The sequence below is a fragment of the Raphanus sativus genome, chromosome 1, assembly GCF_000801105.2.
Source record: "Raphanus sativus cultivar WK10039 chromosome 1, ASM80110v3, whole genome shotgun sequence".
Classification (NCBI taxonomy): domain Eukaryota; kingdom Viridiplantae; phylum Streptophyta; class Magnoliopsida; order Brassicales; family Brassicaceae; genus Raphanus; species Raphanus sativus.
In genome coordinates this window covers 22,937,867-22,950,952 of record NC_079511.1, presented here as the reverse complement: position 1 = coordinate 22,950,952, position 13,086 = coordinate 22,937,867, and the positions used below count along the sequence as shown (strand labels likewise).

General features: G+C 31.2%; 1 protein-coding gene across 1 annotated transcript; it reads left to right on the top strand.

Annotated features, from left to right (window-relative positions):
• The first annotated feature begins 7,939 nt into the window (after nt 1–7,939).
• LOC108840698 (branched-chain-amino-acid aminotransferase 6) lies at nt 7,940–10,253 on the top strand. Its single transcript, XM_056988089.1, has 9 exons — nt 7,940–8,100; nt 8,198–8,375; nt 8,611–8,787; nt 8,872–9,003; nt 9,119–9,214; nt 9,345–9,461; nt 9,541–9,636; nt 9,709–9,821; nt 9,899–10,253. Exons 1-9 carry the CDS (start codon nt 8,057–8,059, stop codon nt 10,023–10,025), a joined length of 1,080 nt encoding a protein of 359 aa, XP_056844069.1. The 5' UTR covers nt 7,940–8,056; the 3' UTR covers nt 10,026–10,253.
• The last annotated feature ends 2,833 nt before the right edge of the window (nt 10,254–13,086 follow it).

Below are 13,086 nucleotides of genomic sequence, written 5' to 3'. Positions count from 1 at the left end.
CTCTAGACCCAATCCAGAATCATGGCATCCAATTTTTGGGACAAGATATTATTAGGATGCCAAATTAATACAATAAATGCATACATGTATATACAAATTAACGATTAAGAGATGTTATATTTACGCTTTAATGTCTACCAGGTGTTGCTTTCGATTCTGAGTACATTCCTCAACCCAACATGTCTAACAGTAAGATTTAAATATATTTTGTATTGCCAGATTAGCATAAATTTACCGGATAAAAGTAACATATATCTTATTCATTGTTGTAGATTCACCAGTGGAATACTATGAAGGGATTCCCGTCGAATTTACAAGAGATGAAGATTATGCTATTGTACAGCCAGCTTCCCCTGTAATCGATGATGGGATTGATTTCTGGGAAGGAATTATATCAGCAGAAATTGACAATCATGTCAAAGACGAAGAAAAATTCGACGAGATGGATCTTAATATCCTAATGTCTCAAAATGTTTCACAGCCTCAACCAATTGCCAACACTTACGTTGATGATGCTAACTCTTCGACCAACTCGACTCGACTCCTGATCTTGATGAAGAGAACAATGTCGTTCGTGATTCCGAAGTTGTTTCTGAAGATCTTTCGAATACGCAACCAATGTATGCAAATACCGTTGTCTCGGAAGGTTCGAGTTATTGTTATATCTATTTATTTAAAATTAAATAATAAATCGTTGTATTCATAATAGTTATTTTATGATATAGGTGTTTTTGATGATAATGTTGTGATCCCCAAAGCCGATAATATGCTTCAGAGTTCCGTAAGTGTTGAGCTTATACATGCACCTAATAATTCGCCTACCATTTCAGTGACGGTCGGGATTATTTCATTTATCAACTAACAAACGATGTATCAATTAGCAACACGAATTTCTAATAGCTAACACAATATTTATACATATATGTATTTGAAAGACTGGAAAAATTAGAATTGAGAAAATTGAAGATCCAATATAACATTACTATTTTCAGATAAATGAATAAGTATTGCCTAACATAAATGTTACCAGAAATAAAAATATCGGCTAACTTAAAGATCCAAGAAATAAAAGATCCGCAAGAACATTTTTATTATTGGAAACTGAAAATGAAAAGCGATTTGGAATTGAAATCGGCATTATCGGTGATAGATACTCAAGATTGTACCTTGTGTTTATATTTCACCACCAACTGAAGAAATCAAACATTGCGGCACCTGATCCATAAGGAGATATTAAACGACATATGAAATAGAAGGTATAAATGAAAAGTGAGTTGGATGTGGAATGATAGAATTTTGTATACTCTCTTCCGTTCGTTAATACATGACGCTTTGAACTTTTTCTTGTACCAAAATATTTGACGTTCCCTGAAATCAATGCATAATATAAAAACAAAAGATTTTATCTACCCTTATACATTCCACATATTATTAGTCAACAAGTTCAAGTTTCAGTGGAATTAAGTCGTAATCTAATCTACACCTTTTACAAGAAGTAAACATTTCCAGCCAACACACAAATTAATCATAACACTTCATCTCTCCACGATATAATCCATCTGCTGTTTTATTCTCTATTAACTTTATACACAAAAATGAAGAACGAAGAGATCAACGAGAAAGAGGATACCAAAGAGAAAGAGGAGACTAAAGATAAAGATGATCTATCAGTTTACAAGATTTTCTACCGTGTCAAACGCGACTTCGATTTGAATAAGTTGTTCTTCTATGATGAATGGGAGCTTCACCCTGACATAGCAACTGAAGAAATCATACTGGAAATGTTGAAGATTTATCTCCCACATTCTTTTTAAATCCGAATCTTATTCTATTGTTCCAGTAGTTTTGTAAGAATAAATGTGTGAAATATAATTTCACAATTCTACATTTTCTGTTATTCTTTTTGTTGTATTTCTAATAAAAATTGATTAATGAAAAACTATTTTAAGAACTCGATATGTTAAATTTAAGATAACTAACAAAGTGTTTTGTCTTGTCGTTCTTAAGATTTTTTATTCAATTTTTATTCACAAAACAATTTCTTTATGTATAATAAAAGAATAGCAAAAAAAATATTCATTTAAAAACATTAAAAAAAATAAAACTACAAGAAATCTGAAGAAATAAAAAGACTCCAACGATAGTTCAACAATTTTATATAAAACAAATCATGAAGATGAATCTAGTGTATCTATTACACTTTGGACTAATGAAACATCACAACTTATTTGAAGAGGAAGGTGACCTTCTCTATCAAGAGCAGCTTTTTTCATATGTGGGATTTGATATTTATTTTTCCCTCCAACTTTCATGATCTCTTCATGCATGTTTGAAGGGTCAAAAATATATAATTTACCTTCTCGGTAGGGTATTCATCAAAAGAATCTTCCACGGCATGAACAAGATCTTCTACGCCATTTGGACATGCCCGGTGTTGTAGTGATTGGATCGCACTAAAAAATTCAAGATCTAAAATGTTTAGATTGGGCGATTTTGGAGGCTGGCACATTAGACGTATATCAAAACCGTTTTTAGACGCAGCTTCTTGAAACTCTTTGTCATCGCATTCAACATGTGTCTATGCGTTGTCTTGCTGAATGAAAATAGTCTTCCCCCGATCTTCAATTGGCCATCTTTCATGGATTATCAGAATAACCTTTTCAATCAAATACGCCTTTATATATTCTCTTTTGACGGAGGTTAATGCTTTTAGATTCAAATTTCATGCATCTATGTTCTTACTTCTTCTTTGAGCTGGTTGGAGAGTGACAAAGGAAATATTCCTATTATTCCAGAAAATGTCTCATTTCCTTCATTGTCAAATCTCAGCCGAGCCATTGCCGCTAAAAACATAACTTTCGTAATGAAGTTTTTACTTTGACATGTACGATGAGGCACCTCTTCCTCTGGAAGTAAATAATAATTCTCTGTTTTCTTTGTCATGTGAAACCACTTTTCGTCGATGTGTACAATATTGTACATATCAATGAATTTTGGTTCATGAACCAAAGAGTCCATTTCCAACATAGACAAACAGAACTTCAATCTATCTCTCATATTCTCATCCGTTAAACCTGGTTTGATAGCATTAGTATGACATCGAATCATACCTTCTTTGACACATTTATGTAATGTCGAAGTAGCAATGTCCAAACCCATTGAAAGCAACTGTAGTGACGTTCTCTTGCGAAACGGAATGTCCATAACTTGATTCAAATCAAGTGGAATTTTCTTACGACCACAATGTCCGGTCTTTTTGTGTGATACATTGACTTCTTCATCATTTGAAGTGTCTTTTGCCTGTTTCCATATCGTTTGCACCGTTCGGATAAGTACCATAAACAAATCAGAACTTCCCGTGTTGTATTTATCTGTAATTCTCCCTTTTGACTTCTCTCCAACAAAGCATTACATATTGCACATCTTTTTGTGTTGGAGATATTCAACATTTTGCCGTTTGGAAGCTCCGTTTGATCATCAATCTCTGCATATTAATATAAAAATAGAAAAGGTTAGGAAAACAATATCTGCAAGACTGAACTATAAGAACAACACATGTATATTTGTACATATAAATAACTGTCTGGAGTAGTTTTAAATCAAATTGCACATACATAACATAAACAAACAAAAATAGCAACTTTGTTGACTAGTATATGCAAACTTGAGTACAGAAATCACAAATATAACTGAAAATAAAATTTTATTTAAGACACTATTGATCGTTATTAGAACACCAAAATGTTGAGAAAAAAATAATTAGAACGGAAAAATTTACCTGAATTTGTTTCTCTAAAACAATCGTTGGAGGCTATTTGATCGATCCCATTAGCATCATCATCTTTATTATTGAATACAACTATTTTTTCATCAGTAGGATTTTGATTTAGATAAAAAAAAAGCTTACTTGCATTACTTATAAATTGAAGATTTAGATCAAAATTAGAACTCATGAGGGAAATTGTGATTCGTTTGATCGTGTTCTGTTAATATCTAATCATGATTAATTTTAAGTCTGGCTCCAATTTTAGTTTTAAAATTTTTGTTTTGGCTCCATAATGAAAAAAAATTAGAAAGATTTTAACACTAAAATTTTCTTTGTACGTATATCACAAGAACACAGAAACTTGACTTCAAATTGATAGAGGAGAATTTATACATTTCGTATGATAATTTGTTATCATATTGAATAGCTAAGACTAATAGAAATTGGGATCAGTGAAGTTTGACTGAATAATGATAGCAATAATGATCTGAAACTAATGACAAATGATATAATATGTATTACAATAATTGTCTTAATTTGTGTGAAAATGCAATAGCGTCATGTATTCACGAACGGAGGGAGTAATAATTAGAGACTGAAATTTAAAACTGAAAATATGTTTCATAAGTGAATGGAGAAAAAAGAAAAGCAATTGAAAAGATGATAAAAAGGTTGGAGAGAAGAAAAGAGATACAACTAAGAGAGCTAATTGTCTGACGCAGTGCATGAATTTGATGCAGTAGAGTCTCATAGAATATATGGACAATTTCGGAACAGAAAATAGATTAAAAGTGAATGGTAGTTTGCCAATATGATTTAATACGCCCATTTCTGATTTTTATATAGTACTTTGTTTGCTATTCTAAAATATATTTTGTTGACTGTATAGAACAAATTTCATCTTTTCTATTAATCCTTCTGTTAATATTAAAGTTTATATCACTAGATGATCCGTGTTTGAATAATTCTTCAATCTTCATTACTGTATTGAAAAAAAGTACAATGAAAATGTGTACCATCAAACAAGAATGCATTGTTATCCATAAGAAGTATGATACTAACATCAATATTGCATATATGGTATAAACAAAAATCTTAAAATATATTGATTTTTCAAAATAAATAAAATAGTATTGCATCATTGAGTTAAATGTTAAACTTCTAGATGACTGAAAAAGTCTTTAGAATAAAATATATGGTATAAATATTTTCTATGGAATGAAATATTTTATCACGATGTTGATAATACAAGTATCTAATGGTATCAACAATATTTATCCAATATATTATTCTTCTAAACTACTTTGATTATGATAGATTATATAATAATTGATTAATAGTGTAAAACATTATCAACACTCTGTAATATGGACTCGATTTAAAAGGAGAATCAACCACTTCCAATCACTGTCACAAATACCGGAGACGTTTCGGTACTCCGATCAATACCTTCAAATGAACAAGTATCATAATCAACTAAGACATCACGCTGGCCATTTATCTTTAAAAAAAAATTTGTCATCACAACCATCGGTGTTTCCACAGCATGTATCATGTTAATCATATTGATCACATCAACCCCACCAAATGTTCACATACACTCCATGCATATAGCAGTTAATGAACGCCATCTCCCGATCTGGTCACCAACGTTCTCTATCAAAAAACCGAATGATAAACTTCGTGTTACGTACGAGAGTCCCTCGGTGTGGGTGTTTCACAGGAGAAAACACGTGGGACGATAAGTATCGGGTCTTTCGGGCAGAGAGGCGGGGAAGAGATCGAGGTAGTTATGAAGGGAGATAAAACCAAAGTTATCGATGAAGAGGCGGCTCGGGGAATGGAGGAGGATGTGGCGATGACGGGAATTGTGGTGGATCTTGATATTGTGTTTCTAGGGAGGATAGGGTATTATCCGGTAGGTTCTACTTTATGGGAAAAACAGAATATGACGGCTGTTTGCAAGAACGTGAGGGTAACAAACCATTTATCAAACAAGATATTGGCTCATAAATAAAGTATCAATCCATTTATCAGCTAACAAAGCAAATATCAAACAATATACAAGCTGTCAAACAATTTATCAAATACACAAACCAAGTATCAGTTATGGATAACTCTTATGTCACATCTCACCCACTGTTTATCAATTCTTTAGTATCAATATATATATGCATTAGCTAACAAAACATGTATCATGTGATAAAATCATTTTCAGATAAAATATCATTTGTCATACAATGTATTAACTCACAAACTATGTATCAGTCCATTAATGAAGTAACAACTTAAGTATCAAACAATGTACAAGCTTACAAACAATTTATCAAACTAAATATCAGCTATATAAACCATATGTCATTTAAGGACGAATCTTTTGTAGCATCTTACAAAAGAATTGTTAAATGGTTGAAAGAGTGGACCTAAACTATGCATCGTCTAAGAAAACTTGTAGCAATTAACAAATCATTTATCAACTAATAAGTAATTTACCAAAAATATATTAATTACCACCGACATATCAACCAATTAATCAGCTAATACCATGTACCAAAATAATGTATAAGTTAACAAATCATGTTTCAAAAAATTTATTGTTTAACAAACAGCGTATCAACTAACAACAAATATATTGTAAAAACTATTTATCAATTAATGGTGCATTATTGTAATATTTACCAAAATATATATTCTAAAGAGTGGAAATTGAAAAATCTGATAAATTAAACATAAATATAATAGAGTAACTAAGTAAATACCGACTAATATATAGAAATTATCAAAAATATTACCAGACGTTTTATCCTCTAACAAAGCACTTATCTACTTAGTACAATTACTTTGTGAAAATATTGTCTACATGAGGAGTCCACGGAAGAGCGTCATGATGGTTTCTAGATTTCTTTGATTCGAGAGGTATCGACATGGACAAGACGAATATCTATGTCGGCCTCGGCCGCGCGTGTTGAATCAATGGCATAACCAGTAAGTAAAGCATAGAATAAGCCGATGAGGACATAGTTGACGTTAAGCTGTACATGGAAGATACGCGAGGGAATGACGAAGAACAACGGTGGTAGATTCAATCTTAACAAAGGCAATGCGACGTGATTAGATTTCATCATAACATGAAAGTTTATTTGACCTAAAGAACAACTGCAACCGGTAAAGTAAAATTCAAACTCAAATAAATAAAACTTGTATTTACATAATCTTAATCAGCATGAAATCAAACTATAGTAAGAGAAAATATGACTAAGAACAAAAAAAAGAATTAATAAATAAAAAAATCATTGGAATTATTTAGAATAAATAAAATTATTTATTTTTTTGAAAAATTAACAAAAGAATGTACAATTTAAATTGATGATTGAATCAAAAACTTTTGCTAGAACAGGAAATGCTTTGTTTGCTTCTTAAAGAAAAATACATATCAAAATTTTTAAAAGAAATTAATTTGGGACTGAAAGAAAAGAAAGTAGAATAGAAGATGAAAGAAAGCCACTAAACAAGATATCAGAAAGTTAGGAGAGAAATATGTCCACTTGCATGACTTTTCATACATATCTGGAGACAGTTACAGACATATAAAATATATATGGAGGTTGATTGGTAATGACTGCAGGTGTTCTGGACAACCATGTATCTTTCTAAAGCATTTTTATAAAACAATCATATTTGATTCTTAAAAAGTAAAACTACTGCAGAAAAATTAGAAAATGAAATATGTTAGCTTTTCAAAACTTTTTTTTTACAGTTTTTATTAAGCGTTTTGAAAATAAATTTACAGCAAAAAAAATTAAAGCCAAAGTAAAAAATTTCACAGCCAATTTTCCAGAGAAAAAAACTAAAGCTATAGTACCAACCAATAAACCTCATGATTATGGACAAAACGGGAACGGATTTAGTTTCCAACTCAGCGAATGTATATCGTCAATTACAGCATTTCACTTATGTACATAAACACCGAATATTTGGCTTTTCAACTATAGCCAAATATTTTAAGTTTTATAAATTTCACGATGGCTACGTGACAGGTCACATTTTGTTCAACAAAGAACGGCCACTTTATGTTTATAGTCTTTTAGCCATCAGGCATATAAAACCTAGTTGAATATTCTACAAGTTCGTTACACACTCACTATACAACAAGGGCATTAAAAAAAACGAGACAAAGGGTTTTGTTTTCTTTGTTGTCTCTATATAGTGACGCCGCTCACGTGAATCCCTCTCTCTCTCTCTCTCTCTACTTCACTTCACTGCTTTATCTCTCTTTGTCTGCCTCCTTCCATGGCTCCATCTGTTCAGCCTTCTTCATCACCTCTTCGTACAAGGTATAACAAACAACAACATCAAACCTAAATCTGTATTGGAAAATCAATCCTTTATTGTTTCTGAACCTCATAATATGTATGCCATGTGTTTAAGCAGTGAAGGCGATGAAAAATATGCAAATGTGAAATGGGAAGAGCTTCGATTCGCTCTGACCCCAACAGATTGCATGTATGTGGCCAAGTGCAGACAAGGAGAGAGTTTCACAGAAGGGAAGATTGTTCCTTATGGTGACATTTCAATCAGTCCTTGTTGTCCTATTCTCAACTATGGCCAGGTTCTCTTCTCAACCTTATAGTAACTTACAAAACATATGATCTCTGTTGTGATCTAAAAAATGAAAAAATGTTAATTTGTTTTACATGGTTGTACAAGCTTTCTGAATCTCACTGTTTTATAGGACTTTTGGGTTTTAAAACTAGAGCAGAATTGAGAAATGAGCAAAAGCTTAGAACTTTAGTGTTTATACATGTATATATGAGAGTTTGAGAGAAACCCTTTTGGATATGTAGGGATTATTTGAAGGTCTGAAAGCTTACAGGACAGAGGACGACCGGATTCTGATTTTCCGGCCTCACGAAAACGCTCTTCGTATGCAAGATGGTGCAGAGAGGCTTTGTATGGCATCACCTTCTGTGGAATTCTTCGTCGAAGCAGTTAAACAAACTGTGATTGCCAACAAGAAATGGGTATGGACTAATGTTACATATGGTTCTTGATTATAATTTGCTCTCATCTCTTGAAGTTCTTAAAGTGTGTTATGGCTTTTAAAGGTTCCTCCTCCGGGTAAAGGAGCTTTGTATATAAGGCCTCTGCTAATAGGGAGTGGCGCTAGCCTCGGAGTAGCTCCAGCACCTGAGTACACGTTCCTCATCTATGCATCTCCCGTAGGAGACTATCATAAGGTGAGAGTCTCTGTTGTGTGTTACTGTTTTGAATACTCAATGAAGTAAACTCTGCCTAAAGACTTTTTTCTTTAAGTTGAGACTGCTTAACCTGATTGTTTGGTCTTTCTTGTAGGGAAGCTCAGGTCTGAACCTTAAAGTTGATCATAAGCATCACCGAGCACATTCTGGTGGGACGGGTGGTGTCAAGAGTTGCACAAACTATTCCCCAGTAAGTTAAATAGAGACACCAAAGATAATACTTTATAGTTTTTTTTTTTTGGGTAAAGTTAATACTTTATAGTTATTGGAATATCTATTAATTTCTCTAATTTCCTTTTTTGTATTTTGAACTTTGAAAGATTGTGAAATCGCTGGTAGAAGCAAAGTCATCAGGCTTCTCTGATGTCTTGTTCCTAGATGCTGCAACTGGCAGGAACATCGAAGAGGCGTCTGCATGTAACATCTTCATTGTCAAGGTACCTTATTATCACATAGGGTAGAAAGTCTCAACCTTGCATAAACTCATTGATTAGTAATGATTCGTTGTTTTCATAGGGGAATATTGTGTCTACTCCACCAACTTCCGGAACCATTTTACCAGGAATCACTAGGAAAAGCATAAGCGAGCTAGCTCTTGATATCGGCTACCAGGTTTCAACATTATAATAAAACTTTTGTATATGTATAGATACAAAGATTCTGATTTAGAAAATGTTCAAACAGGTTCAAGAACGAGATGTTTCTGTGGAGGAGTTATTAGAGGCGGAAGAAGTGTTCTGCACGGGAACTGCAGTGGTCGTTAAAGCTGTTGAAACGGTGACCTTCCATGACAAAAAGTGAGTGTTTACATATTGTTACATACTAAGACCGTTTTCATAAAACATACTTAATGTTGGTTTCGGGGCGATGGCAGGGTAAAATACAGGACAGGAGAAGAGGCATTGTCTAAGAAGCTTCACTCGATGTTGACGAGTATTCAGACAGGTCTTGTTGAAGACACAAAAGGTTGGATGGTTGATATCGATCCTTGTCAAGGTTGAGAAGAAGAAGATCTCTGAATAAGTTGTGATGCTAGTGATCTTCATCTTTACTCAGTGGTGTATCTTTTCTCTTTTTAAGTGTTTTCTTTGTTTGCTTTATGAGACCTGTTACAAACTTACAATACACTAGGCAGTGTTGGTCACAGTTTCAAGGTCCTGTACGCCATCGTTTTGATTTGGGAGACCAAGTCGTCGCCGTTGAATAAAAAGAATTAGGAAGGAAATAAACTTTTTGAGGTTTTAACCTCATCGCAGTTCTCGACGATGAATATATGTTAGGTGATGCTAAACACGTATAGTTCAAAGCTGATTCGATTGAGTCTATGCTCTTGTATCGTTTGGTCTAATTAGATGGTCTTAGGGGCATCCATTCTGAGTAGTAGGATGGATCGTTCTCATTGTGGTGCAATATGGCAGTGTTGTTTCATCTAGGTAGTGTAAGTTTGGGAGTTTCATGTTCTTGGGTTTTAGTGTTTATCGGGAGTTAGTGCATTGACTCTTTCAGTTGCAAAATTATCTTGAGTTGTGGTGGATACAATGATCTTTCGTCGTTTAGGTGTACAATTGTTTATTTTGGTTTTGGGCTTTGAGCGGCGAAGCTTGGTTGTGTGACGGTGTTGGTGGACTTCGATTTATCTAGGTGCAAAGCGAAATATGCTCAGATCATGAAGCGATCTTTCTAGTCGGATTGCGAAGTCTTGGTTCTTAGTTACGAGTGGGGATGGTATTTTTCGGCAGGCCATAGACGGCAGCGATAGATCCGAGTTGAGAATGCACTTCGGTGTCTTCGGGTTGTTCAAGTGGATGCTTCGTATGGCGTGCTGTGGGCAGCATCGAGTTATCCAGATTGTTTTATCCTCTGCTTAGAGGTCTTTTGCACTGAATTGTCGTGAGTTCTTGTGTAGTTGTTATTTCTAAGTTTATTGAGTCGTTGTGCGCTTTGTCAAGGTTGTGTTCAAAAGTGGTCCCGGTATGGGTTCTAGCTACTTGTTCTTTGGGCTCTTGTTCTAGAGATATCTTTTATCTGTCAGCTTGTGTATGAAACTATCGTATGAATGAACGAATGAATTTCAATTTGAGAAAAAAAAGATGGTTGGTCCGCTCATGCGGGCATAATAATCTTATAGATATTTATTAATATGTATATTATTATTTCAATAATTAGCATGATAAATTATGTTTATACTCTTAAATTTTTAAATTGGCGATATATGTATCTATAATGAAGTTTCTCATTACAATATATATATATATATATATATATATATATGACTATTATTGAATTTATTTTTTTAATCTTTATGATTAAAAATATTATTTTCAGATAACAACATAATCTTATTATATAAAGTTTGGTTCTTCAAAGTTACTAATTAACATGATCGCAACACATGGCAATTAGAACTTTAAAATTGTGACATGTGTTAATCTATCTCATAATTAAAAACTTTATTATAAATATTATTAATAGTAATTTTCCATTTTTAAAATTCTAAGCAAAATATTTAAGATTGTGACATGTGTTAATCTATCTCATAATTAAAACCTTATTATAAATATTAATAGTAATTTCTATTTTTAAAATTCTAAACAAAAGATAATTGTAAAAGATTATTTGATAGTAATTTTCCTTCTAATATTTTTACATGTGTTTAAATATATAAGGATTAAATATATATGTACTTATATAATAAAAACGAATTTTGAATAATATAATTTTAAATATTTTTTAATAGTTAAAAATTATTTAATATTATTTTTTCAGAATTTTTCCTTCTTTAAGATTGTGACATGTGTTAATCTATCTCATAATTAAACCTTATTATAAATATTATTAATAGTAATTTTATATTTTTAAAATTCTAAGCAAAAGATAATATTGTACAAACTGATTTTAGTTTAAAACACATGTAAAAATTATTAATTAACATGATTGTGACACATGACAGTTATATATTAAAAAATTTGATATTTGTTAAAATATCTCATAATTAAATATATATATATATATATATATATATATATATACAATAATTTTTAAAACTCTAAACAAAATATAATTGTAAAAGATTATTTGATAATATTTTTAAAAAATATTTTTACATGTGTTTAAATATATAATGATTAAAATATATATGTACTTATATAATAAATACGAATTTTAATTAATCTAATTGTAAAAATTATTTAATAGTTAAAATTCATTTAATATTAATTGTTTCAGAAATTTTCCTTTTTCAGAATTCTAAACAATTTTTTTTATTATAATAAAGCTTGGTTCTTCAAAGTTAGTAATTAACACGATTGCGCATGTCAATTAAAACTTTAAGATTGTGACATGTGTTTTAAACTAAAATCAATTTTTAAAATATTTAACACTAATTTTCTTTTTCAAAAATCATAAAGAAAAAATAAATGTAAAAATATTTAATCGTAATTATCCTTTTTAAAAATCTTAAACCAAAAAAAGCTGTAAAAAATATTGACTAATGTTAATTTCCTTTATTGAAATAATGAAGAAAAGATATCTGTAAAGAAATAAAAAAAAACTGTCAAGAAATATTTGATAGTAATTATATTTTTTGAAAAAATCTTAGACCAATGAAACTTTGTTTTTCCAAACTACTAATTAACATTATCACGACACAAGACAATTAAAAGTTTAAGATTGTGACATTTGTTTTAAACTATTGTACAACGCTAATTTTCTTTTTCTAAAATCATACAGAACAAAAAATGTAAAAAATATTTAATCGTAGTTATCCTTTTTATAAATCTTAAACCAAAAATTGCTTAATGTTAGTTTTCTTTTATTCAAATCATGAAGAAAATATAACTTTAAAGAAATAAAAAACTGTCAAGAAATATTTAATAATACTTATCCTTTTAAAAAATCTTAGACCAAAAAATGTAAAAGACTATATAATGTTAATTTTCTTTTATTCAAATTCTAATTAAAAAGATCATAAACCAAAAAGAATTACAATTATTCACATATATATATACAGAACTAAACTCCCTCATATTTGATCACCAAGTATAATTATTGATTCAAAAAAAA

Excerpts from the sequence above, each read along its gene's own strand:
- LOC108840698 (XM_056988089.1), top strand. The coding sequence starts at position 8,057 with ATGGCTCCATCTGTTCAGCCTTCTTCATCACCTCTTCGTACAAG. Across the intron at positions 9,637-9,708 it reads CTCTTGATATCGGCTACCAG|GTTCAAGAACGAGATGTTTC; the intron begins GTTTCAACATTA and ends ATGTTCAAACAG. Across the intron at positions 9,822-9,898 it reads GTGACCTTCCATGACAAAAA|GGTAAAATACAGGACAGGAG; the intron begins GTGAGTGTTTAC and ends GGGCGATGGCAG.